The 26027-nt window shown below is 49.0% G+C and overlaps 10 protein-coding genes and 1 non-coding gene across 11 annotated transcripts; 6 read left to right on the top strand and 5 right to left on the bottom strand.

Annotated features, from left to right (window-relative positions):
• Positions 1-1100: 1100 nt before the first annotated feature.
• Positions 1101-2360, top strand: EDB91DRAFT_1236043 (uncharacterized protein; the record flags this gene model as incomplete). Its single annotated transcript, XM_041321400.1, has 3 exons — positions 1101-1480; positions 1515-1699; positions 1822-2360. 3 exons carry the CDS (start codon positions 1101-1103, stop codon positions 2358-2360), a joined length of 1104 nt encoding a protein of 367 aa, XP_041179848.1.
• A 3596-nt stretch (positions 2361-5956) lies between these two features.
• EDB91DRAFT_1049007 (regulator of chromosome condensation 1/beta-lactamase-inhibitor protein II) lies at positions 5957-7842 on the top strand (the record flags this gene model as incomplete). Its single annotated transcript, XM_041313446.1, has 7 exons — positions 5957-6201; positions 6253-6378; positions 6437-6480; positions 6536-6647; positions 6697-7195; positions 7244-7336; positions 7390-7842. The coding sequence occupies 7 exons, from the start codon at positions 5957-5959 to the stop codon at positions 7840-7842; spliced, it is 1572 nt and encodes a 523-aa protein (XP_041179847.1).
• A 581-nt stretch (positions 7843-8423) lies between these two features.
• Positions 8424-9216, top strand: EDB91DRAFT_1236041 (uncharacterized protein; the record flags this gene model as incomplete). Its single annotated transcript, XM_041321399.1, has 2 exons — positions 8424-8503; positions 8556-9216. The coding sequence occupies 2 exons, from the start codon at positions 8424-8426 to the stop codon at positions 9214-9216; spliced, it is 741 nt and encodes a 246-aa protein (XP_041179846.1).
• Positions 9217-9512: 296 nt separating this feature from the next.
• On the bottom strand, positions 9513-9608 carry EDB91DRAFT_t51. Its single transcript has one exon. It is a non-coding gene; the product is annotated as a tRNA-Pro (tRNA).
• A 102-nt stretch (positions 9609-9710) lies between these two features.
• On the bottom strand, positions 9711-11862 carry EDB91DRAFT_1245788 (uncharacterized protein; the record flags this gene model as incomplete). The annotated part of the gene is made up of 2 exons (XM_041322592.1): positions 9711-11417; positions 11470-11862. The coding sequence occupies 2 exons, from the start codon at positions 11860-11862 to the stop codon at positions 9711-9713; spliced, it is 2100 nt and encodes a 699-aa protein (XP_041179845.1).
• Positions 11863-12251: 389 nt separating this feature from the next.
• On the bottom strand, positions 12252-14330 carry EDB91DRAFT_1117841 (uncharacterized protein). Its single transcript, XM_041318051.1, has 2 exons — positions 12860-14330; positions 12252-12802 (listed from the first exon to the last, which is right to left on the bottom strand). Exons 1-2 carry the CDS (start codon positions 13925-13927, stop codon positions 12452-12454), a joined length of 1419 nt encoding a protein of 472 aa, XP_041179844.1. The 5' UTR covers positions 13928-14330; the 3' UTR covers positions 12252-12451.
• Positions 14331-14811: 481 nt separating this feature from the next.
• Positions 14812-18048, top strand: EDB91DRAFT_1117835 (ELMO/CED-12 family-domain-containing protein). The gene is made up of 13 exons (XM_041318050.1): positions 14812-15342; positions 15404-15512; positions 15569-15658; positions 15710-16056; positions 16108-16207; positions 16260-16538; positions 16589-16627; positions 16685-16796; positions 16855-16999; positions 17052-17198; positions 17251-17407; positions 17456-17840; positions 17891-18048. Exons 1-13 carry the CDS (start codon positions 15035-15037, stop codon positions 17980-17982), a joined length of 2310 nt encoding a protein of 769 aa, XP_041179843.1. The 5' UTR covers positions 14812-15034; the 3' UTR covers positions 17983-18048.
• Positions 18049-18109: 61 nt separating this feature from the next.
• EDB91DRAFT_102502 (methylenetetrahydrofolate reductase-domain-containing protein) lies at positions 18110-20660 on the bottom strand. Its single transcript, XM_041312622.1, has 8 exons — positions 20440-20660; positions 20311-20381; positions 20129-20261; positions 19438-20076; positions 19209-19385; positions 18890-19156; positions 18615-18833; positions 18110-18566 (listed from the first exon to the last, which is right to left on the bottom strand). Exons 1-8 carry the CDS (start codon positions 20524-20526, stop codon positions 18342-18344), a joined length of 1818 nt encoding a protein of 605 aa, XP_041179842.1. The 5' UTR covers positions 20527-20660; the 3' UTR covers positions 18110-18341.
• Positions 20661-21027: 367 nt separating this feature from the next.
• Positions 21028-21459, bottom strand: EDB91DRAFT_1048905 (uncharacterized protein; the record flags this gene model as incomplete). Its single annotated transcript, XM_041313437.1, has 2 exons — positions 21028-21106; positions 21158-21459. The coding sequence occupies 2 exons, from the start codon at positions 21457-21459 to the stop codon at positions 21028-21030; spliced, it is 381 nt and encodes a 126-aa protein (XP_041179841.1).
• Positions 21460-21596: 137 nt separating this feature from the next.
• EDB91DRAFT_1117830 (uncharacterized protein) lies at positions 21597-23764 on the top strand. The gene is made up of 5 exons (XM_041318049.1): positions 21597-21875; positions 21911-21950; positions 22015-22203; positions 22232-22423; positions 22475-23764. The coding sequence occupies exons 1-5, from the start codon at positions 21701-21703 to the stop codon at positions 23661-23663; spliced, it is 1785 nt and encodes a 594-aa protein (XP_041179840.1). The 5' UTR covers positions 21597-21700; the 3' UTR covers positions 23664-23764.
• A 55-nt stretch (positions 23765-23819) lies between these two features.
• EDB91DRAFT_1117826 (transmembrane amino acid transporter protein-domain-containing protein) lies at positions 23820-26016 on the top strand. The gene is made up of 11 exons (XM_041318048.1): positions 23820-24214; positions 24269-24288; positions 24340-24551; positions 24599-24804; positions 24864-24911; positions 24985-25010; positions 25059-25193; positions 25252-25558; positions 25624-25694; positions 25751-25839; positions 25896-26016. The coding sequence occupies exons 1-11, from the start codon at positions 23830-23832 to the stop codon at positions 25948-25950; spliced, it is 1554 nt and encodes a 517-aa protein (XP_041179839.1). The 5' UTR covers positions 23820-23829; the 3' UTR covers positions 25951-26016.
• Positions 26017-26027: the final 11 nt, after the last annotated feature.

Raw genomic sequence — 26027 nt, 5'->3', positions numbered from 1 at the left:
GTGGATTCTTACTAAATTTATAGATAACGTTCCAAGAAAATGGATTCTTTAAAATTTGAAATTAGAAGCATAACGCTGAGAAGTTTATGTGAATTTGTTCGGGTGTTAAAATAAGTCACGGGATAGATCTATAGATTTACTAATTATTAGATCGGACAACGATCAGGCGCGGTTGAGAGTCAAGAACACAGCTACTCCCCCCCCTTTGCATAGAGACGGTTGTGGATAGTACGCCCATTATTATTTCATACCGGTGCTTACTTTGATTGTAGATTGCTCAGCTATTTCATGTCTGTCAAACGGCGCGCTCCAAGCGCTTTGTCACGTTGTATGTTTTTGCTTTCATTGCTTGGCCTCCCGTAACGTATATTAACTCTTCCACCTAATCGGTCAAATCTCGTTGTGTCAATAATCCTCGAATCCCTTACAACTTGTCCATTCCGCAAGACAGCTTCTTTTTCTAAGTCGGTTCACATATCCTCCGCTAGATTCCGTCTTCTTCAGGTTCGCATCCCATGCAGGCACCACTTCTCCTCCAACCACCACCACTTCTTGCACTTAAACTTGCTACTCAGCAAGTTAACTTAACGCGTCCTCGCGTTTCTCAACACTTCCTATTTGACGACCTTTCAAGTCTTATAAACCCTCAACCTATGACCGTCGATAATGATCATAATTACTCCCAATCGGGAACAAACTACACCTATACTCCTCGACCGCAGTTCGATGATCCTGGGGCTCATTCAGACCTTCATAACTTGTATGACGCACCTTCATCTTCTTCTCAAGCGCCGCCTCACTCGTATACTTCAATTTCAAATATTTCCCCCACATCCAATTTCACCCTCGTCTCCAATACTCGCAGTCCCGAAGGTGCTTCACCAGACAACGCCAATCGCTATGTCTCTAGTTCTCCTTCTTCTGTAGACGATCATCCCACTACTTCTTTCCCTCAACCTTATAGTGCTCCCCATCACCAGAATCATTTTCCTTCATCGGCATCTTCCTATACTCCAGATATGGGGCGTTACCCAATTACGTCGAACCTTAGTTCCCGTGGAACCGATAAATACGCCCATGCCCTACTGGACCAACGCCGCATGTCCGAGCCAGCCATGTATGGCAGCGCAATAAGCGGTTATTCCACGAGTTCTTCAGCCGATCTAGCCTCAGGGCGATATCAACAGCTGCAGCACCAGTACACCTCGTCACAATCATCTCCCCGATTGTACGGGAGTTACACCTCTCTACAGCGCACACTGAGTACAGGCTCAGGATCTCCGTGGAAGGACGAAGATCACCTTCATAGTTACGACGGCGGTGACCTAGAAGAGCCCATCTCACCTCTTAATCCTAATTTTTCTGGCGGTGAGGGCTCCCCCTTTCTTGGCATGCCATACGGGTCCCTTTCCGAGGACTATGGCCCATCACCGCCCGGTACGGGCACTTCTACATCGTCCAACGCCCCAGGCTCCAGGCGGTTCGTTGACGCTTCAGGCTCGAGTTCCTGACAGTAAACAATACTCATTCGTGGCCCTGCCTGGAAACGCCGTCAAGAAGCGTCCAAGGCGGCGTTACGACGAGATTGAACGGCTGTATCAATGTTCATGGCCTTCGTGCACCAAGGCATATGGCACTCTGAATCACTTGAATGCCCACGTCACGATGCAGAAACACGGTGTCAAGCGTAGTCCAAACGGTGAGTCTTCAGTGCTTCAGTTCTACTTCAGCTGGGTCCATTCGGCACCTGGGAAGGTCAATGTCGACCTTTCACATTATTTTTAACCGTTGAAAGTATCAATACTGACTGTGTGTCTACAGAGTTCAAGGAGCTTCGTAAACAATGGCGGAAATCCAAAAAGGAGGAAGCTGATGCTCGTTCTGCTACGTCATCGATGATGGCGAGGTCGGGTCATCACCCTTATCTCCAGCGCGGCGTGCATGACTCGTACCCCGACGTAGACTACCGGGTGCGCTCGCATCCGCAGCAAAGTTCCCATGTTGACCGGTTCACTCCTCCAACCGGCTCCCCGGAGGACATGCACGAGATTGACATGCAAGAGGTTTACGAACGCCGGCAGCAGCGTTTTAGTGGTCTCATCCATTCCGCTACTCGCACTAGCAGCCCCGCATACGCCACGACCCACCAACCAAACATGACCTCATCGCACCCGGTCATGAACCGCCTTCCAACCAATAACACGCTCTTGACTCCTCTCACAGGTTATGAGCATACGGGAGGTGCTACGAATCTTGATGTCTATGCCTCATACTGGTGTATACAGCGAGAACCGTCCTGGTTCTGGGCATGTAAGCACTGGGAGCTACGACGAAAAGCGACGGAGTGGCTTGTACGATGACAAGTAGTCCTGAATATTCGCTTTCTCCTCGCGTCTGCGAGCTATTCACTCATTCCTTTCCAACCTCCCTTTCGTTGGAGTTTTATCACGATGCCATCGGCTGTCCCATGGTGCTCATGCCTTTCATGTCACGCATCACGGCCTTTATCCTCTGCTGAAGTTATATTGTTCATGGTATTGACTATTACCCTACGCAGTACATATACATTAGTTTCGCCTCTCATTTTCGTATGCTTTCGTATTTTATTCATTCATGTTTACCAATATCTCCTCACATTACAGGAGACCTTCGCCCAATAATTGTGGAGCTGTACTTTACGGAGCATACCTCGTTATTTCAGTAATAGTCACTTCAGTACATGAGTAGGAACGAAATAAATAGATTGTCAAAGTCTGGGCAACTTTCCGCGTGTCTTCCTGGAAGAGAAGTCATACTACGACCTTCTGATCATAGGGTACTTGTCTTGGAAGATATAAATTATGGGACATTGCCGCCGGACTTCGTGACACATTTTTCATACATTCCGACCTCAAAAGAGTTGCAACTTGTGAGGTCATGCTGCTTCGAATGTGCCCACCGGGTCTGGTCTATGGATGGCACGTTGTCTTAGTCATTTCAATTGGACAGTGATGACTCGTGGGAACATGATGTAACAACCGCACCCATCGCGATCAATATCAAAGATTGAGTTTCTGCACGCTGCAAAGATTCATCCGAGTTCACTTGTTTTTATGCAATGCAGGTTTGATGCAAATGATATAATATCGCTTGTCTTACTGTGCGGTGCATGGTGCCATGAGGTCGATATGTACATGTGCGCCACGCAGCTACACTGTCTCCGAATGGCCTGGCGATGGGCCACACTCATACCGCGCATGTCAGTTGCTTGCGACGACGATGACGACGACGACGCCGCCGCACTGTCTGAGTGGCCGTGCTAAGTTGCGCCCAAAGTTACACTGGACTTTCTCATGCGGTCTTCCTGCTCCACAGACAGGCGCTTCAGTTGGAGGCTGATACTGCGAGAAATCGTAAACACATCTTTATCTTCTGCCTATCGATTTGTCTATGGTGAACCTCCAGTCTCCTCGGAATCCAAGGTGAGCCATTTAAAATTCAAGTACAGGTCAAACATGGTTTGCCCGTATTGCTGTGCTTTTCTAGGAAGACCGGACCTTCCGGTAATTATCAGAACTGTTCTTCAGAACGAACTGGACTCTCATAGGAGTACGTCACACCAACCAAACTTGCGCAACTATCGATATACATTGGGCTGACATGCAACTTGATCAGGTTATTAATGTACTGCTTACACTTATTCACGGCCAATCCCATAGTACTACTACTGCACGCATTTCACCATCGTGATCAAAGAATTCTGCCGTCGATGATCGGATAGAACCCCTCGAGCTGTCTTCCAGCTGTCATTGAAGTGAAACTCGATCTTCGATTAAAAGACGTCATGACATGATAAAGCTCTGTTGTATACAACGCAAGCAGCCGACTCATCAATTCGAGGCGTTCGGTTTCTGTCATGTTGTAATGGATGATTGGCACATGTCCAGCTGCATAGGGATTGCACCCACATGGTCCTCGCAAGAGCGATGATAGCGCATCACGTCGATGTGATGGCGGCTGCATAACCCCTGCATTGCCGGTTGCTTGAACACCGAGATGCCGTTTGTCCCTGTACATCGTCACCGACATTGCGTCAGCGCAATCAATTGAGTCTGCGGGCCTATTTACGTATATTTTTTATTTGTGCCGCGGGTACTGGCGGGTACCGCATTAGTATGTTTTACGAAGAAGTGTTCATATTATTACTTGCTTATATACTGACCAGCTTAATAGGTTGTTGACTTTTTGTGTCTCGGTGTCAATGGAATATCTGATAGCTGTCGAGTCTTCAGCTAATGATCTAATACTCACGTATACCGTTGTCGATATCGCGGTTTACTTATATGCAGCAAACTTTAGAAATGAGATTCGGATTCAATTAACAGTGTGTACATAACGGTTTACAATTGTTCTCAATGACAGATAAAGGAATATCAATGGGCAAACGTCATGACTTCGAGAAGCTTCGTCATGACAGAGAAGATTTGATCGGATGTATGAATGATGGGCCTGCCGACCCTCTTTTGCAGTCCAGATCTCGTATGTAGAAGGCCTTCTTGCGTGTGGGGGTAACTTTGTAGTAGTTGGTGGCCGTCACGTGTTTTTGGAAGCTGTTTATCTCCTTTTGGGCTCTACTCGATGAGAAGCAGAATGATGTGTGTTTCACTCCGTAATTCTGAGCAAGTGACCGATTGTGTAAATCGGCATACTTATTTTTATGTCTGATCATGGAGGACTGCTTGACTCTACCACTTCGGTCGGTCTGAAGTCCGTTTAAACCGTGAGTTACTTAGGACGGGATCGTATCGTGAAATTGAGTTCACAGGATAGTAGCTGCTCGGTACAGAGTCCAGATAGGTATGCCGAGTGCACACGGTCGTTGGTGAATGATGAGACACGTTTGTCGCACCGATTGGGACAAAAATGGATGAGTCAGTCGGAAAGCCCTTTGTTATAGATGAAAACCTGAACATGTCGAGCAATAATACTTAAATTGTGCGCCACAAAATCAGGCTGTAATCAGCATGATGTCGAATGAACAAGATAGCTCACTAGGGATCCTTCCAAATGGCCAGGCTTTCTTTTTAGAGCTGAAAGAAGCTTCTGAGAGTCGAAGTGAACATCATGAACCTAACAGTAACTCGGGGCAGGGCATTACGGAGCCTGTGACTCACCAGGGCGGAGCCGCAGCGAATGAAGTTAGATGTGCAACTACCAAAGTAAAACTGAGCACGCCACTATCAATACTTGTAGGCGTTTGCCGGCACGAGACAAGTGCTGCGGAGATCGCAATAGACGACCTTCGTTGGGACCTCGTTGCAATGTGTTACAACATGCCCTGGATAGTCAGGAGTCGGACTCGGGACATCCTTGAAATAGCGTTTTCTGATCGTTCCTGGCTATACTCGGGAAGTTTGTCAATAGGTCTAACAATCTGCAAAAAGATGGATGATATCTCTAATTAAGAGAATGAATCACGTTATAAGTTAATGGCTTTAAATGACGAAGTGCGAGTATATCCCCCCACTGCCACCAAGGAAGAAGGCTAGCAGCGGGGAGGAGCCGACGCGAGACATAATGATTGAAAGTTAATGACCGATACTTACTACGTACAGGAACTCGGACTCACGCAAATTGGGAGTATGAATGATGTATGAGTTGATGATGGGAACGGAAAGCCACGTACTGCGGTGGGGTGCATCCAAGTCCTGTGCACTAATTAGTAGTATAGGTCGATTTTGCGGCGTGTCGAGTTTGACCAAGGCATCATTTGAAGAAGACCAAAAGCAGCAACTGAGAAAGTCACTCCCCTAATCCGTAAAGCAACCCCTCGTAGCGGTCGACCCCCAGGAAGTGACTGTGGCACAATATGTGACATCATGAATCATTCCAAGTGGGCAACCGCAGTTCGCTCAGCTGCGCTCTGAGCTCTCTGATTTACCCGTTGAAGTTCCGTACCGCAACGATTCATTCAGTAATGCCTGTGCTTTCTGACTTACCCGTTGAAGTGCTTCTGGATAATTTATTGCCATGGCTTGCTATTCCAGATCTCCTCCATCTAGGGGAGACGGATCGCTTCTTTGCGCGATTGTGCAACGACGAGACATTCTGGAAGAGGAAGTTACAAGAGGATTTCAATTTTACAGACGAGAGGACCGCCCGGATCAGTGGATGGAAGCGTCTCTACAGAGGTTTGCGGAACCCAAAGACTTATGTGTGGGGGTAAGCACCATCTTTCATCACTCTTCCGCACAGTCAAATCATTTCATGTAGCGAGGCTTCGAAGGGAAGATTGGGATTGAAGAAGATACCAAAGTCAATTATTAATGATGTCCCATTCCCAGTCGAGTTGAAGATCGAATCAGGCGCGCGTATAGTTAATCTCTCAGCTGCTGGAACGTATGTCATCATGATCTTTTTCGTGGTTCTTACAGAACTGCTCATGTGATTTCAAAAGGGCATTCTTTGCACTGGACTCTGATGGTAGCGTATACGTGTGGGGTGAATCCACAAATTATCGTGCGACACCAAGATCAGGAACTAACGTCGCGTCTAGGAACTTTGAGTGGCACCTCGTTTGCTCTAAACAACGATGGGTACTCTGAGCCGGCAAAGCCAGCTCATACACCATTAAAGCTAGACATGCCCTCTCCTACGCGGAGCATTAGGTTGGAGCGTTCTTGTAGATCGAGTAAAAGACTTGCTCACCTTTGTTAGTTGTGGACGGTTTCATGCTACTACGCTGGACGATCAGCATCACGTTTGGACTTTTTTAAGCTGGGGCCGTCCGTTCAGGCTCGCAACGCCGGCGCTCGACGCGACTTCGTCTGATTCTACTCCTGCGCAGGTTGAATCCGGCTGGCACTTTTCGTCAGTCCTCACCAAATCTGGTGATGTATATATTTGGTGGCCGTTTGCTGCACCCCTAAAGGACGTCATCACTGCACGAGATGCGGCTATGGATGCTGCTAACCAGAAAGCTCACGCCACAGAGGATGGTGTCATCCCTTGTTCGACATGGGAGCTTCACGAAGAACCCACCATGTTACCACCATTGCCTCAACTGCCGCAGCTGTTAGTATCATCAACGGAACCCGTGAAACTTGTTAAACTCGCAGCTTTGGAGAGTCGGCTCATTGGTTTGACGAATCATGGTCACGTTCTCTCAATTTCTGTTGAAAGTGATCTCGCTGTTCGGTCCGGTAGATGGGAATACGTAAGTTAACTTTATTCGTGCAACAGTCTTTTTCTTACGCATTATTAGCTTCCTAACTTCTCTGAAGTTGAGAAGGTTCAACAGCACCCCGCTTATGTTTCTTCTCAGTTGAAGCCGCCACGGAGCTTGCGGATATCTCATGTAATGATTTTGTCAGAAGTCGGATGTTTCTTCATAGCTGAAACGTCTCCCAGATCTCAGCACAGTTTCAAACATTTGTTGCTTATTCTCCTGGATCCAGCTCTGTAGTTCTTTTGGGTTCTCACGAAACACATGCCGATTCGAGGCCTTCAATTCTCCCCGCACTTCAAAACAACGACGTTATCTCCGTCGTTCTTGGAGATTACCATTATGGTGCTCTTACGTCGACAGGAAAACTTTTGACGTGGGGTGCTTATTCTCGAGGTGCACTCGGCCTCGGCGATCCTGCGACGCTTCTGCCTGGACAACCGGGGGGCTACAGAACTGAGGAACACAAAAGAGCTGCTGTCGCCAATGGCGGTCCGTTTCCACCGGCTGTCTCCGAGCCCGCGGAAGTGAGATTTGGTCACGGCGAAGGACAGGGGGAGAAGTTGTTTTGTTTTGCTGTGACAGCTGCTGGGTGGCACATGGGTGCTCTCGTCATTGATCTACAGGTGAGATTTTAGCTGATTCGAGTTCTGCAATTTCTTCTGCTGACCAAAGTCTGGATAAAAATAGCCACACAGAAATGTCCAGAAAGATAACGACGAAGACGAAGGCCCTCCCATGCCCGGACGGTTTTCTCAGCGTCGCGAAACTCGTGTGTCCCCACGTGACTATCCTCAAGAGCCAGGTCAATGGGGTCCACCTATAATGTCTGGATTTCGAATCGGGTTTGCAGGAAGAGGCGCCTTCAGAGGTGGACATCTGGGTCGCGGTCGTGGCGTTTGAGAGTAACGGTTTATAAGAATAGACGTGGGTGTACGACCGTATCATGTCACGTTCCAATCTGCTTCTTGATCGCGACATCGCGACCGTGGTTTACATGTCGAGTAAAACAAGGTAAGATGCTTGTTTTTCCCTTTGTCTGTCACCCATTTTTATTTCTTCGGGGGCCTGAATGAAATATCCTCGTGGTGAGGTGATAACATTGTGAGAAGTTTCTATGTACCCACCATATTTTTGTTATTTCCATTCCCGTAGCGGAGTCCCGAACAGGTATTAATGATCCTTCAGATAGCAGACCCAGACATAGTACTCGATCAGCATGTCATCTCCGATTATCTTCTACGACATCCCCTCTACCCTGTCAGGGAATGCGTGGTCCCCAAACACTTGGAAGACCCGGTACGTGCTCTGTGTAGTGATATATGCAGTTGCTTACCTTGCACTTGCATAGATATGCCTTAAACATCAAGGGTGTTCCGTACAAGACCGAATGGGTCGAGTACCCTGACATTGAAGCTCTTGCCAAGAAAATCGGGGCGCCACCGACAGGCACCAAGGGTGATGGCAGCCCATCATTCACGCTCCCCATCATCAATGACCCCAACACCGGGAAGGTTGTTTCCGACTCCTTCCTTATCGCCGAATACCTTGACGCAACTTACCCGGGTGGAAACACGTTGTTCCCCCCTGGCACGAAGCCTTTGATCGCGGCATTCGAGGCCGGTCTTATAGGAGGCATCGGAAGCATTTTGCCCCTTCAGCTCGCCATCAGCTGCTACATCTTGAATCCTTCCAGTGAGAAGTACTTCAGAGTAACGAGAGAGGCGTCGTTTGGCAAGAAGATTGAGGAGTTCTCTCCTGCCGGTGCTCAGCGTGACGCTGACTGGGCTAAGGGCAAGGAGGGTCTTGCTGCTGTAGACGGTTGGCTTTCAAACAATGGGGGAGGGAAGTTCGTCATGGGAAACACCATCTCTTACGCAGACGGTATCCTCGGGGGCTGGCTCACATGGATCAAGCTTACCAATGGTGAATGGAAGGATTTCGCCAGCTGGCACGGAGGAAGGTGGGGCACCTACGTAACCAACTTGCAGCCCTTCGCGGCAGTCCTATAGTTACTCTCCACCCAACGCGTAACTTAAAGTCAATATCATGTACGCGGAAGTACCAGGTGTTGGCACGAATCTTGAATATTGTTCTGCTGATCGACTTGGGGATCTTGAAGAAGATTTTGAATTCCAGAGCTGCCTCGAGGTCATCGTTTCAAAGCTTAGCCAATCGTATGATAAGTAAACCAGTAAGCATTACCGCTGAGTCGGTAAGACGCCACTGATGATCTCGACTAATAATTAGAGTCACCTCAGTGACTCAGGAACCAGCTTAAACTATGTTAGCAAAAAGGCAAAACTTTGGGCCTGGCCGGGAATTGAACCCGGGACCTCCTCGAAACCAAATACAGTTTGGTGGTTCACCCTAACAAGGAATCATACTACTAGACCACCAGGCCTTGAAGATCGCGACTCCGCCTAACACTAAGGAGAGGGTGTTTGGTTCGACATACTGTGAAGAGGAACATAGGAACGTAAGAGTAACGACAGGAATATGTAATTCATTTAAACTTGAAAATGTTCCGGAGAGGCGTAGTAAGACGGCTCTTGGGTGCGGCACCCTCCACTCCAATCCTGAGATCGTTCTCGTTCATCGTCGACCATCGCTTGCGAGCACGAGCGAGCGCAGTTCGCCCGTTTTCCTTGTCTGCACTGGCAACACGGTTGTGACGGCCAGGAGTAGAGGTTGCCGGCGCAGTGAGCTCGGGTGTAGGCGGTACCTCTTGGCAAACGTTCAAATTGGTATTGAGGAATTTCAAAGTGGGCGCCGCCTCAGACACACGATGAGAGCTGAGTATAGTACCCTTGGGAACGAGCTTGGATTTCATCATATGCGCCTTCTTCTTAATCACAGGCCCCTGATCGGCCTTAGGCTGCGGCGCGGGCGATCCTGTCTCGGGTACAGCATCTGCAGGCTTATTTGCGTCTGTCACCGACGGAGCGCCATCGACAGGGGCGATGAAGCTGTTCCTTAGAGGAGAAGGGCGCTTTGCTGCTGTTGAAGACTCCGGTGCTGGCGTGACGAGTAGGCTTATATCTTGACTGCATCTAATATCCTCAAAGCGAACGCTCTTGACCTTCTTTAAAATTCCTCTCACCCGCGGAGGGGTGGAAGGATTCGTCAAAACAGGACGAGGAGGGAGAGGGACAGATGGTGGACCGGTCAGGGGCGCTGGAGAGATCTTGACGGCAGGGACTGCTGGCTGCGGGCGAGGAGGAGAAGGAGAGCGAGTTGGGCGGGTGCGGATGGAACAACGTTCTGGGGTGAAGTTCAGAGCATCCCTCGGCCTGTCTGGTGCGTTCTTGGGCGCAAATGAAGGTGTCGGAGTACAAGACACATCATCGACGGGACTTTGAAGATCGAGATCGAGGTCATTTTCAAAGGCCCACTCGTCGTCACGGGAGGATGATGGCATCGACGATACCGAATCCGAGACCGAGTCAACAAATGCATCTTGACATTCCTTGTTCTCGCATGTCACAGGCGAGGAAGTCCCATTCGCAAGTGCAGCATATTGCAATCTGAGGCTTGATAGCATACTACCGTGATCGGTGAAAAGTTTTCCGTTGGGAGTGGAAACGCCGGGATCAAAGTTCGGCGACCAGACGGTTGGGGAACCACGGAATGCCGTAGGTATATCAGGATACTCCAAATCGTCCACTTCCTTGAGCTGCAAACCAGATACCTTTTTTCCTCTTCGAATAGCCAGGGAATCGATAGAACCGATTTGTGGCAATGCGCGAGATGACTTGCGGCATGTGGACACCAGTTGCTTTATTGTCTTATCAGAATAGGATTCAAGAACGGGACTGTCCGAGGAACCCTGAGCCCGTGTCTCCATTTGTCCGCGGATGGGCGTACTGGGTTGTGGTCCAGATGAAGCTGTATCTCGTTTGATACCAGTCATCGGAACGTGAACGGACCACTGATTGAACCCTGCCTGACGCCCAGGACTTTCCTTCGAGATGACAGCAGTCTCTCTATGGTTTCGGATGCCTGGAGAGGGGGGCGTAGAATGAAGGACTGTTCTGTTGGAAGGCCTATTCGAGACACGTTCATCTATCCGTGCTTGCCGTATCTTCCCGTTTTGTGACTTGATTGTTTCAGCCGGGAAGATGGAGCCTTCAGAAATCCAATCGTGCCGTGCAACAGGATTATCGCTGGTCCAAGGGATGTGCCTGGGAGGACGCTGGGGAGTTAGCCTCTCCTGCATTCGCTTTCGTCAGCTAAAGCGATGGGGCAAATAACTTTCGGCTCACAACCCAGGTATTCATGAAGAGCTGTTCCTTCATAACCAAGTTCATGCGCGGGATCGTTGGCGCAGAGAGAACGATATGAGAGGTATGTTCATCGGCATGTATGTCCCCAAGAGCGATGACGCCTGAACGGACAGCAAATGGCACTTGAGCGCGGTGACCCTGGATGATAAAGATAGGCGGCTGATGATCCTTGGGGAACGGCGGCACGTCCTCCAAGTCACTTTCGTCATCTGATGAAGTACCCGAAAACGAGAGCGGTGAAACGAGCGACTTGAGATCGTCGAATGGACCTGCCTGAGCGAGGATGGTGGCGATCTCGAGTGACGGCGGGGACGGCAAGGGAGATGAACGAGCCGAGCGACGAGGAATGCGGGAGGGCGACCCGAAAGACATCAAAAAAGCAAAGCGGAAAAAATAAACGAAAAGAATACTGGAGACGTACCAACCTCGGAGGCTCTCAGAGGAGAGTCGAGACCATGTTCGGAACGAATGGCTGACTGCGGCGTTTGGCCCTCCGGTTGGAGGCTGACCAGAGTCATGCACTAGCGCAGACTGATCAAGACTGACTTGTTGTCTTCATCCAAGACAGTACTGCAGCTCTTGAAAAAGAAGGAGCGACTCTGATCTTCCTTGTTTTCTTAAGGTCTGTCTCTCAGATCTCAGAGTCTGACTACAGGAGACTACATAGCCTTGCAGGACAAAAACATGGTCGCGTCGGATGCAATCGTGTACGCTATGCTATGTTCACGAATTTGAAATTGCCAATATAATACATACGAAACTGTGACGAGATTCACGAGAATCAACAGGAACCAACGCGCAGAACAAGGGAAATGAAAAATCGAAGAAAAATCAATGCTATGCAATGGCGCTACCACAACTCGCTAAATCTTCAGCCATCCAAATTTCTTGTCCCTCCCGAACGTGTTTGACCGGGGTGCTGTATTGGAGCGCGACCTCTTGAAGAAAGCTTTGAACGACGTCATGCCTGTAGGCGGAGAGACCAGGGGCGGCGGCGACACGTTTGGAACAGAACGCCGGCCGAATGCTCGGATGACAGGGGTACTTGCAGTGAGACTGGTGACAGGAGACGGACCAGGTGTGATGAACTGGCGAGGGGAGCTCCTGTACCCCTCTGCGGGATATGCCACCGGTGAGGTGGAACTGCCAACGAGGAATGATGGAGTGCCCTACATTTGTCAATCAGGAAAATGTGAAATGAAAGGAAGATAGGTACTCGAGGATCGTATATATAACGAGCTGATCGCCGCCGCGCAACGGGTGTGCTGGCTGGTGGGATAGCCGAACGGCTGGTTGGAAATTGGCACTTCCACTGAGATCAATCTGGATCAATCCTGGAAACACAGCCAACCAGGGCGTATTGATTTACCTCAGACATATCATCCGTAGATTCGGTCAACTTCCGCCGTTTACCTTTGTCCGACGACACGGATTGTGAAAGAAAATGGTCACCTAGTTCATTTCCGAGCCTTTGGAGAGCATGCGGACAAGATACAGGCACGGTTGAGCCAACGGTGAGGACATCAAGTGCCCCTGAAGCTTCTTCGGGGTGTGGAAAACCCTGGACCCAGCTGGCGAGTTCATCGAGTTCCTGAAGGAGCGCGAGCATATCGGGAGGAAAGCCGATTTGTGTTGTGGAGGACGAGCCAGGACTATCCAGCGGGCTTTCGATGCGGTAACCAGTCAGGTCGGTTGCGACAGCATGCATGAAGCGGTCATTCTGGGCTGGGACGAGTCTGAACATCCTAGCAGAACGCTTGGAAACAAGGTCAGATATCGGAGAGCTTGGCGCAGTAGGTGGGCTGAGCGACGGTGTGGGGGAGCGCGGAGGGACGGTGAAGACCAGGGCGTTCCGATCGACGATGCGGCGGTTCAGCGGAACACTCTGCGGTTTGAGCGTTTGGGGGTACTGATAGATAGCAGCATGTTTGGATCCTGGACGAAGAGAAAGAGGAGAGGATGTGTTATCGATATCGTAATCTCCATGATCAGGATACGAGATGATCATCGATGAGCTACGCTTGATATTGAAAATATTTTCTTCCTCAGGGGACGTATCGTGTTTAGAAACGCGAAAGGTAAGGATATCGACAGGTGCGGACCCTAGCATGTTGAACGAGGGTGTAGTACGCGGAACTAACTTGGAACAGGGGGTAATAGGGAGGGCAATGGGGCTGAGTAGACACGTGCCATCTCCGTGGTGGTGCCTACGAGGCTCGGGGGAGGAGGGGCTTTCTATGACAAGGAAAGGGGAAGCACCAGAGGAAGCACCTTGTTCAATAGTATAACGACCGCTCTCGATTGCCTGTAGGGTCAGAGTATTCCGCAAGTCTCGAAGGATGGGTCGAGGTTTTCTTGTCAATGATCTCCCACCTGATGAAGTTGAGGTACCCGAGCGTTCGGCGGCAAAAGATTTCGGGAGGGTACGGTATGACATGGTGAACAACTAGTGAAGGTAGACCAGTGATCTGGAAGTTAGCACGGCAGGTTTGTTCGATATGTAGTCAGCCGCTCGGTCTATACTTATGACACTCCGAGGCTGACTCGGGCACCGTCACGAATCGTTCTGCAATTGCAAGTAAGTAAGTACATGGGATATCAATTATGATATCGGTCTCCTTGTCAGCAGGCTGGTCTGCTTCTTCGTTGCAGCCGTACGTACGTTGCAAAGTGTTCGAATGACGTCCTTGTACGAGGCTTCCATATTGTTTTGAGTGATCTTCGACCTCGATGGGTTCCGAGAACCATTGTGCAGATCACTGTTCATTATCATGATGATCGTTGAGTACCTGTAAAGTTGTTTAAAATTTGATTGTTGAAGCGGGATCTCACGGTCGTCTGATTGCGCCTACTCAAACTTTGTCACCTTCCGAGAGCTAGGCGGTGCTGATCTAAGTCTTGTGCTTGCACCGCGCTGTAGATACCCGCCTGCTACCTGCAGGGTCCTGTCTGCACTGTGGAGACTGTGATTCAAGGCTATTCGACATCGCCGTTCAACGTTCATTATTTTTCATCGCGTTCCCTCCATCTTCATCTTCAACGGACAGACTCAGAGCCCTCGATTTCGGTGAGTGACCATCCAGAGTAGCCATCTCTGATGAGCCATTTTCCTTCTTTATATTTGCACGTCAGGCCGAATGTTCTCATTACATCCAGACGATACACTACTTAAATCTGACCTTTGCATTTGTGTCCTGCTTCCACGCTTACATGCTAGCGCTCATCTCCTTCTTTCAAACATTTTCAGTGCTTGCCTAAGGATTCGACCAGGACACATTGTGAGTATATTCAAACTCCTATTTCCTGCTCTCTTATACCGTGATGAACTCCGACAATATTTGCACGTCAGTCAGAGCTGCGCGTCTCGCGACGCGTGGTTGAGATGATGTTTTCCATATCTGACCATTGCCTGCCCACAACTTATTGCAATACGTTCGTTTATAACCGCCTTCCATTTCCTCAGGAACATCCCACTAGATCCTAGCTCGCGTGCTAAACGATCTTTATTCATTTAATATCTCCACCTCACTCTCACCATCTCTACATGTCAACTACCAATGGTTCTATAGCGCCTGGCGCTTCTCGCACGACTCTCGCACCGCCTGGAACTAATAACACGCGTCCAAAGTCAACAGGACTTATCCCAACCAACAATGTTACTACCAAGGAGGGCGCGACCGTCCGCACTCGAATCGACCCTACACTCACAGTCGATGACGTCGTCAGACAGCTCTGCGTTAATCTCAAAGTTACAGAACCCTCCTCTAATTTCGCTCTGAGGGATAAAGATACTGATGAGCTGATTGTGAACGAGAATCTGCGGAAGAAAATCAAGAACAAGGCGAATCTCAAGTGTGTAATACTAGGTTTATAATCAAAATGTATCACTGATGTTGTCTCTAACGTTTTACAGACTGGTCAATGCTCCCAGTATCGAGGCAACAGAAATTGTCCAGAAACTCATCGCCCGAGATGAGAAGAACTTCAAAATGGCTCTCTGGTCATTAAAGAAATTTATTAGAGTACGTCAGGTCGCTTTGCTCGTGGATTCTTGTATCAATAATGGCCATGCTCTCAGGAAGAAAAATTTGCTCAGGAATTTTTGAGTCGTGGGGGTCTTTCTGAACTCGCAGAAGTTATCAACACCGAGCATGGAAACACGCTTGCAGTACGTGTCGTTTTGACCAAGTCAAGGACAAATTCTAACAATCTATTTCAGTATGCCCTCGAAGCAATGCACAACCTGATGGACCTTGACTACGGCTGGTCGACCCTCGACAACACTTTTGTATTCAGAGTTGTTCAGATCCTCTCTTCGCCAAATTCTCTCATCAACGTTTGCCGCCCCGCCACCGCCATCCTAAAGAAGCTTGTCGAAGCCGACCCAATGAATGCGCCAGGGCCGCTGATCGCCAGCTCAAGTAGAAGTCCCCCTGTAGCACCTCCTGGCTCGGTGTATCGATACGGTTTCCAGATTGTTTTCCAGCAGATGCGGAGGGAGAAGGGATCATTGGAGACTGTCGTGAATCGCCTTGGAAGCGCAGATACCGCGATGATCCTGCATAGGTATGTGCAACACAGGCAGTTCTGATAAGACAAGCACTGATATTTTGGCAGTATGATGCTGATCAACTCACTGCTGTCGCATGTCAATGACACTGAGTGGGATGAGTTTATCTCTGAACTAGAGCGGCTCAATGTTCGGAAAGCGGTCATAGTATGTATCATCTGATTTGTGTATTCGCAGACCCACTCATACAGTGTTATAGCGGCTCATGTCGTCGCATAATATAGATGACCTTACGTCGTCGATTCTCGACTTCCAGGCCAACATCGTGCGTGTAACATACCGTAAGAAATCGACCCTTGTCGAGCCCGAAGTCGAGCCCCTTCATGAGTCTGCTCTTGAATATATATGGAATTGCAGTACAGTCCAGGAAGGGCGGGATACTGATGGTCAAGTGTTGAAATGGCGGCAGCTTGGGTTTTCAAGTGAGAATCTTATGTCCGAGTTTCAAGAAGTTGGGGAGCTGGGGCTCGATTGTTTGGTGAGCACTGTCGTCTTCGATGTTTGATCTGCCGACCGATCGTGTTGTAGCGTAATTTTGTTGCAGACGACCCGGAATTGTTCTCAAAAGTGAGCTCTCTTGCTCTCCTTCATCATCACAAACAACAATATCAACATTGTCAACAGGTCATATTGGAACAGTTGAGCCGACCAGTAGACAGGCGTTGTCCCATCGCAAGAGCTTCAAATGAAATTGTTGAACTACTTTCAGAGCATTGGGTGATTTTCGCTCCTGCATGTTAGCCCTCCGTAATCTGTCGCGGAGCACGCAACTCACTTAACTCATCCGTCCTCAGATTCAACATCAACGACATACCAACCTTTTTTCCTCAATTTTTATCGAGTCCATGCTCTCGCCACGCATTTTTTCTTGCGAATGTGGAATGAGAGTGGATCTGCAGCAGGCGACTTTTCTCGTATTGTTGCGCTCGCTCGAAGCCAGTATGTCCTGAGCCTTGCTAATCTTGTGATATTCACCGCTGATTCCGTCAAGGGTCAAGGTGGCTTTGCAAAGGGAAAATTTCAAGCCATGGCACGAGGTCGAGCGCGATTTCCTCGACTGCGAGTATCGCGCTGTAAGGGACAGGCAGATGCAAGAGCTTGAAGCAGAGGACGACCTTCTGAGCAAGGTTCCCGTCCGGTAAGGAGGTTGCATCTGATCTAGAGTTCTCGGCTTACACCGAGCAACCAAGGAACTTGAAAGAGAAGATAACTCGCGAGTCCGCCGAATTTGTCCGTCAACAACGAATACAGTGCCTGTTGCAAGGGGCATGGTTCGTCAATGGCATCCCAACACCAGCCAACGGTCAATCCCGGCGACCAAACGGACAATGGAGATTCATGCGACTGGTATGGATCTGATCCGTGATTTTCAAAGTAAGCTCATTGGCTCGATAGGACAATGGCCTGAAATATCTCCACTATGTGGACAGTGCGGTCCAGTTCCCCGTTCGAAGTGGATTGGAAGATCTACCGGAGCGGATTGAGATCGCAGCAATCAGCCAAATTGCGACTGGCACATGTGCACCACCGCCAAATATATTGCGGGATCACCTCGATCTACCTCCGCCTACCAATCTTACGCCGTCGTCTTTATCGTTCTCTCTCCTGACTGCCACTGAAGGTTCACTGGCAGACCAAATCGCCTCGGATCAGTCCCGGTGGGCAGATTGGACTGATGGGCTGAACATGCTTCGGCGAGACAGCGGTCATGTCACGTCTGATGAGACAGCAGGGTACATTAAGGCATTGACAGAAATAGGCCTCAAGATCAAGCTTCTCGGTGGGTAGATCGCCCTGTCGTACCACAGAGAAATTCATGTCTTCTTCTAGATCTTTCAGGGGAGAAAGTTGATATACCCAGTGGACTGGTGGCAGGCCCTCCTCCAAGCAATACCGATTTTTTCTTCTCAGATCTTATCTGATGCTGATGAGAGATTAGAGGGTATTTTTCTTAATGATTTTTGTACGTCTATCAAGACGCGATGAGATTGGGTAATCTTGTAAACAATCCTATTAGTTGCTCGTATACGGCTTTTACAATAAACATCCTTGTCTCGTGGAAACTATATCGAGAGGATGTGGTGTGCAGTTGATGCAGTGGGTGTTGATATACAAGCAGATGCAGTTGATGCGATGGATGAGGACTGTCTGTCAGTGATATGGTTGAATGCCAAGTATAAGTAAGACGAGAAACACTGCTGGATATGCATGTCATACGGGGGTTGAACCCGCAATGTAGAAGGTGGGGTATGCGAGTTAGATCGTGTTCTTGAGATCGAAGCTAGTTTGCGAGAGCCTTGGGAGCGGCAGAGCCGTTGGTATGTTGAGCCATGTACTCGGCACCGGCCTTGAAGAAGGGCTCAAAGATGGCTTGCGGATCTTTGAAGTCGTTGTGGACGACATTGACGAGGTATGATGATCCCATGACCTCCATCATGAGCTGACGTGATGGCGTCCCTGCCTCGTAAACGTTGGCCCACTTAACACCTAGTTCGTATGCTTCGTCCTACGGGACAACGTTAGCAAGGATCGTACCAAGTCAGACATGACTAACCTTCCACGCCATGAAGCTGATAGCCTCAACAACGGTCGGTTGGACGATCTCCTTGCCGGGGAAAACGCCCCATGTGACAGCGTTGGGTCCTTCGGAGTGAGTGTTCGTCCTTAGGTCACCTTGCTTGTTGATGACATAGTACGTCATATTGCTGTCGCGGTCGATATGGGCGAGCAGGAGTTCTAGTAGTCGGGGGCTGACGAAGAACTCAAGATATGCCTAGCAGCCGGCAGATGAGTCAACACAAGGCTCTCGTATCGTTGGTGCCTGCTTACCTTCTGGTAAACGTAACCATTACTCGGGCCCCAACCAAACTGTGGGTCGTCGCTTCTTGCGCCATTGACGGCGGGCTGAGAGTTAATTGTCAAGAAGCCAAGCTCGTTCATCTTTGAAAGTTGCAGTGCGATGGCGGAGGTTTCAGAAGACGCTGCTTGGTTTGACCATGGGAGAGCTTTGAGATCACCCAAGCAGAACCGACTGAATAGCGATGCGACTTCTGCGAATGTCCGGGGCTCTCCCCAAAGTTTCAGAGCTTCCTCTTTCTGTAGTGGGAGTCAGTGGCCGGACTACTGGCTCATCTGATATGATGCTCACCGTTTGTTTGAGCCAGACGCCGTACCCATCGAGCTCACCATACGCTGGACTCCGCGAGTCACCAAACCGTCCGTTGGGGAACTCATCCCAGTTCTCAGTACGCGAAAGATATGAATCGGCCCTATTCGCCCAGAAGATAGGACGAATGTTTTCTTGCCGTCGGTTTGGTGTAAGCGACTGAAACAGAATATGAGAATGATACATTGAGCAGTGAAGGAAGTCTGCATACCTGTCTCCAGGGCAGAGGCTTGATAGTCTCTACACGAGGCATAAGGCTCAGCTCCTCCAGTAACATCTTTGTTCCTTTCTCCAAGTTCATGGTATAAAAGTGAAGACCTTGGATACCGAGGCCAGCTGCAAGAATTTTACGGCACATTTCTGCGACCAGCTTAGTGCCAATCTCTCGAACCTTCTCGTCATCGTTTTTATAGGGCTCTAGAGCGTCCAAGAAAGATTGAGGAATCTTGGTGTTCGCAAGAGACGTTGCCTTCAGGAAGCCATTCCACGTTTGGATGGGAGCAATACCGGGAACAATTGGGATCATAATGCCAGCTGCCCTGACTGCCTTCACCCAGTCAATGAAGACTTCGACATCGTAGAACATCTGCGTGAAAATGAAGTTGACACCTGCATCGACCTTCTCCTTGAGGTACTTCATCTCGAGCTCGCGTTCTTCGGCCGGAAGGAGCTGGTGCTGAGGGAATCCGGCAACTGCGATATCGAAGTAGTCCCCGTACTCATTGTGGATGTGCTTAACGAGGTCAATACCATGCACGAAACCACCCTCGACTGCCTCCCACTCATCCTTGCCTTGAGGTGGGTCACCACGAAGGGCCAGGACGTTACGACAGCCGTGTTGTTTTGCTTCCTGTAATACTTATTTAAGTGGTCATCCAGGCAAGTCAGATGTAGATACGTACCCGGAGAGCAATGTCGACCTTTTCTTTAGGCATGTTCGTGCACGTCAAGTGCATACATGTTTCTATACCCACCGAGCCTTGACACGTTTTGACCATATGCGAAGTCAAATCAGACGTGCGGCCACCAGCGTTCCTGTTCGCAGGGCGTAAAGTGCATTCTTGTCTTATGGTTAGATATTTACCATGTAATGTCAATGAATTCAGGGCCCAGCGCCGTCATACGCTTTATACGATCGAGCAGGTTTTGTAGACCCTATAAACACGTTTCTCCATATCGCTGTACACGTCTGAGAACCGCGATGAACTCGCACCTGAGCTGTCCGAGGCGGAAAATACTCGAATGACCACCATATTTTACCCTCTTTGGAGGACTGCTCGATCTTGGTACTGATTTTCATTGGTGAGAGAAGGAAAGGAAAAGATAGTGGGTGATAGCGTTAAGAGCAAGGTCTGAGACAAATTCCACTGGGATCCCGGGTCTTTTCGTGGACGAGGAATTTCTCCTGAATTCTGGGCATCACGTAATCGAGGAAGTTGTGCTGGCTTTCCACTTGTAGCCACCATTCCGATTCTACGAAGCAGGAAAACTCACACATAGTCTGTCATCAAGTTCAAGAAGGTCTATTGAATACAGTATAGTATACAAGAGCGTGAGAGGTATCAGAAGACACCGAAACTTTCGTGATGTCCAATCGAAATACAACAAGGTGAAACAACTCTTGTACATCACTGGCTAGCGCTGTTATCTGTTCCAGGAGGGAATGATATCGAGGGAATGCAAGTACGAAGATATGGGCCACATAATCCTGTGAAATACAATCCCTTCTCACGAGGATAGCCCCTTGACAGAAAGAGCATGAGAAACAAGAATACAGGATAAAAGGGTTTCCACACCTATGTTAACTACTTGTGACCACATACACGATACAGGTAGCCACGATAATCAAAGTGACAGCTGCCATAATGATAGGGTGAACTCTGAAAGCGACTGCATCAGCACGAGAGGGGTCTTGGGAGCTGCAGACTAACCTGTTTACAACGAAGAAGGCCCTAACTTTCATCAAGTCATCTAGACCTGTACGGTACTCCCATAACGCTGCAGCGATTGTCAGCAGGGCAGCGATAAACTGAAGGATCGCAAGGGGTAAACCGGCAGACCCCAAGCTATCACCCTGTCCCGTGCCAGGAGGTCCTGGAAGACGGATTCCAAGTAATGCCGAGGAGAACATAAGCATCAACAACAAGACAAGTTTGATATGTGTCAAGAAATTTCGCTCTAGCATACAAAAATCGCGAACAGTGCTGCCCACCACCAGTAGCGGCGTCGGCATCGTGAAACAGACGTCACGACAAGCTAAAGGTTTGAGGGATCAGTGAAAATCAATTGCACGTGCTGAAGTGAACGCGCATATGCGTTGTTGTGGTTTATTTGGTCATAGTTGATATTGCTGGCAGTAGATTGTTCTTTGCATTTTCTTCTTCAAGTCCATTTATTACGATCTTACGCTCTTTAAACCACGTCTACGAACCGGATCACATACACGGCGAACGAAGTAATAAAACAAAACTATCATGGGATTTTTAAAGAAATTCTTCTCGATCGGGGGTAAGAAGTCAAAGAGAAGGGGATTGGCACATCATGAACATGAACCCCTGCCTTCACTGCAGCCTCCTTTAGAGGAAGATGCTGAGGCGGCAGTCAGCCGACTTTTGCGCTCATCTTCAGCGCGTTTTGGTATCGAATCAGGTTTGAATTACGCATCACTTCCACCTCTCCGTAAGTATTTTCGAGGATCTACCATCTTCCTCGAATTCTTATCTCGTTTTTAGCGCATCCCATTAACAATCTTCTTCCAATGCCGGCTGCATCTACAGGCGACCATCAGCAGTGTTTCCCAACGCAGCACTTACACAGTCACTGTACACGGCCGCACAGTTCACAGCCGTACCGAGTTCCCAAATGCATACCCTCCTATGGAAAACCTTGCCACTCCCAAACGAAATACAAACGACTCCGCACGACGCCGCGCTAAAAGCGTACCTATCACTCCCCGCGATCAGAATCCGCCTCCTTCGTCTTCGCCAGGACCCATCCGTCGCTAGCTTGCTCAATGTTTATGATGAGAATGGATGCTTAGACTCTTGCGTCTTTTCAAATACCCCGCCTGCCACAGGAACTGACGGACGCCTGCAAAGACGTCGCACTGGCTCGACCTTTCGCCAACTATTAGGTCACCCGTCTACCCCTGAACTGCGCGATAACAGCGACATTGAATGGGCCGAGAGTGTCCTATGGTAAGCGACAGTTTATTTTTCTTGATGTATCATGTCCTGAACTACTGTCAGTGAAACAGATGATGATTCTTCCGCGTCTTTCTCTGACCTTAAAACACCTCGCGACCCTCATTTCCTTTCTACTCACTTCAACCACGCCAACCACAGCATCACACTCTCTACTGAATGCGACACCTCTGCACAAAATCAACAGACCTTCTCCTCTCTTGAGGTAGAGCCCAGCGCCTCTACCGAAATCACCCACCACGTCCATGTCAATTCGCCTTATCAGAATCTAAACACTACTCAACGTGCCTCCCAGATCTTTGGGTTCCTCGTTGACAAGAAGAAGACTGCTGAAGAACGACCCTCGAGGCTGCCGACGCGGAAAGTCACTCCTCCTTCGCACATTATGTTAGATTTGGCACCCAGCGACGTTCAACACCCCGATATTCCTCCTCCCAGCGATACACAACAACCTGAATCCTTTCATGTCGACATCACTTCACAACTCGTATTCCCTTCTTCGCAGCCCATGCCATCTGCACGAGCTCAACACGAAGAACTATTGCAGCCCATCCTACACGTAGAACCCGAACTTGTTACTATCAACCATACTGGCCAGAGCAGTAGCAGTGGACAAAGCGGTCGAGGTCCGCGCGGTCCACGTGCTTTGACCAAGATACCCTCGCGATCCAAGTCGAATCCCAGCCAACCGCAGGATACTCTGCCACCTCTACCAGATATCAAGGCTGAGGACACTTCTTACAGACACGCTTTCGGAGAGAAGTCAAATGCTGACGGCAGATATCCAGGCTTCGTTGCCGTTACCAGTGGAAACGGGGCCCGTTCAATTACTACTTCATCTCGTCCACTTTCGCGTTCCAAAGTTGTTGACGTGAATGCCGATAGTCAGCTCCCCACCCTTGCACGCAACGGCTCGTCACTTCATTCTTTCGCGAGTGCGCCATCTCTTGCGAAGAATAAATCAAAAGTCGAATCATCGTCATCCACAAACACGCCTCCGCACGATAAAGAGAACGAAATCACATCGCAGCCTCCCCAGCTAAAGACACCTATACGGCCCTTCGGTTTCCGTCCTCCGTACTTGCAGGACAAAGCTTCGCCTGCATCGTCTTCTGAGTTATCCCCCTTGGGAAAGCAGATTATGACGAATTTACGACTGCAGCGGATGCAGGCACGTCAGAAGGAGCGGCAGACAGGTCGCTTGGGCAGCGCTCATAGTCGTATTCGGTATTAAGGACTTTTAGTTTCTATCTTGTTATCTCTTTGTTTTCTAGAGCTCTGATATGTTTTCTCCGTTATCTGTAATATCTATCGTTATGAATGACTGAATCACATAAAACCGAAGTGCCTACTGAGTACTCCTTGCGACGGATTACTAAATAGGGAAAGCCGCGGTCAACATGGTCGTGCACGTGGATGAAGAAGGTGTTCTGAGTGCTCCTTACTTATCGTTCTCTCTCACACTGGCTCGGTTCTTCCGCTCCCTATCACTGACCAACACCTGGTTCACGACCAGCCGTGTGTTATCCCAGCTGAATATTCTTGACGGATACTCGATTCCGCCTCCCAGCCCAAGTTCAGAGTCATTAGACCTAGACCTAGATTCACACGAGATGGTGCAGAAATACGGAGCGGTGCTCACAGTGGCGGCTGACGCAACCGCAGGTGATAGCGAGCAAAGTGCGCTTCTTGCAGGGGACGCCACTCCTTCAGTGGTGCAGAGGGATGGTCACGCGAGCATGTTGAGCTCCGTGAGCAACCTCACAAATACGATCATGGGCAGCGGTGTGTGCTTTCGTTCATGTATGGTTTTGTAAAAATTGATTGGCTTGTGTGCAGGTATGCTCACCTTTCCTTTGGTAAGGTCTTGCGGATCTGTAGGGGGTTTTATGCTCATTTGACGTCATCAGGCTATGGCCTCTTCTGGTATCATACCAGGAATCCTCACGTGCATATTCTCTGGTTGTACTGGCGCCTTCGGTCTGTACCTACTCTCGTTAACGGCTAGATACGCCCCGCATAGAGGTAGCTCCTTTTTTGCGGTTGCTCAGCTTACATTCCCGCAAGCTGCTATATTTTTCGATGCTGCGATAGCTATCAAATGCTTCGGAGTATCTATCAGGTAAGCGTTCCTCAGCTCATTTTCCAGTTGGTTCTAACGGCGTTCAGCTACCTCATCATTATCAAGTCGCTCATTCCTAATGTCGTGGAATCATTATACCATGATTTGACTTCACCGGACACTTATCCGCCTGCGTGGGCCCTATCGGGTCGGAATTGGATAACGATCATTATGTTAATTCTCGTCCCTCTTTCATCTCTCCGTCGTTTGGACAGCCTTAGACACACGAGTTACATCGTCCTGTTTTCCGTCGGTGAGCCTAAACCCGTAGTATTGCCGATAAGTGATTGACTCTACGTGCACGCGACCAAGTATACCTTGTGGCTATCGTCATTATATGCTACTTTAATCCGTTAGAAGGTACAGATCCAGCAGGCGATATCCATCTCATTCCACTTCACTCCGAATTTCATCTCGACGTTCCCTGTGCAAGTCTTCGCGTTCACGTGTGCTCAGAACGTATGGATTGTCTCTGCAGCACGATGATCGGCTAAATTGTTCTTTCAGCTGTTCCCCATCTTCAATGAACTGAAAACGAACTCTCAGCAGCGTATGAATCTCGTTATTGGCACTTCCATTGGTAGTGCTATCATGGTATACGAGGTCATCGCATTATTTGGCTATTTGACCTTTGGTTCCAATGTGAATAACAATTTTTATTTATTATGCAGTTATGTGTATACTAACTACCTTGACCAAGGTCGGCGCCAATATCATCGCCATGTATCCCTCAACGTCATTATTTATTGCTATTGGACAATTGGCCATCGTCATGCTTATCATGTTCTCGTACCCACTGCAAGTACAACCCTGCAGGAATTGCTTGGACAAGATTTTCCATGTAGGAGCACCTACCAAGGTTCCTGGCAGTAATGATAACGAGGAGGAGGTTGTCGATGAGGCGCATGCTGTTTCTGACATGTCCCTTTTCAAGCACACGCTGCTGACCGCTGCTATCACTGGTATCGGTTTCGTTATTGCGTACTTCGTTGACGACCTTCAAATGGGTAAGTTCCTTGGTCGATGCTGAGCGCTGAGGTTACGCCCATCTTGATTTGGAAATTTGCCCTAGTACTCTCCTTCGTTGGCACCACTGGATCCACGACTATTTCGTTTATCCTTCCTGGGTTCCTGTTCTGGAAGGTGAGGATCTTCTTCCTATGCTTCTCGAAACTGTGTCTGAAGACCATCTGCCTCAGATCTCCCGAGATGATCCCAGCGCGAGCAGAACGCTCAACAAAGCTGCCCTCGCTTTAGCAGGGTATGGGTGCTGTGTGTTTGTGTTCTGGTACGTAACGTCGTGCTTTTACTGCTCCGTCGAAGGCTGAGATTTCAAACTAACAGCTCGGGTTACAACATCTACCGAATCTTTAATCCCTCGGAAGTTTCTTCTCACTGAAGAACCTGTAAAATATACGTACTATCTTTGTTAGCTTATGACAATATAATTTTTTGCTTGTGGGCACACGATGTGTG

Source organism: Suillus paluster (assembly GCF_016628075.1).
Source record: "Suillus paluster strain FC165 chromosome Unknown EDB91scaffold_12, whole genome shotgun sequence".
In the NCBI taxonomy this organism is placed as follows: Eukaryota; Fungi; Basidiomycota; class Agaricomycetes; order Boletales; family Suillaceae; genus Suillus; species Suillus paluster.
This window is presented reverse-complemented; position numbering and strand designations above follow the sequence as displayed.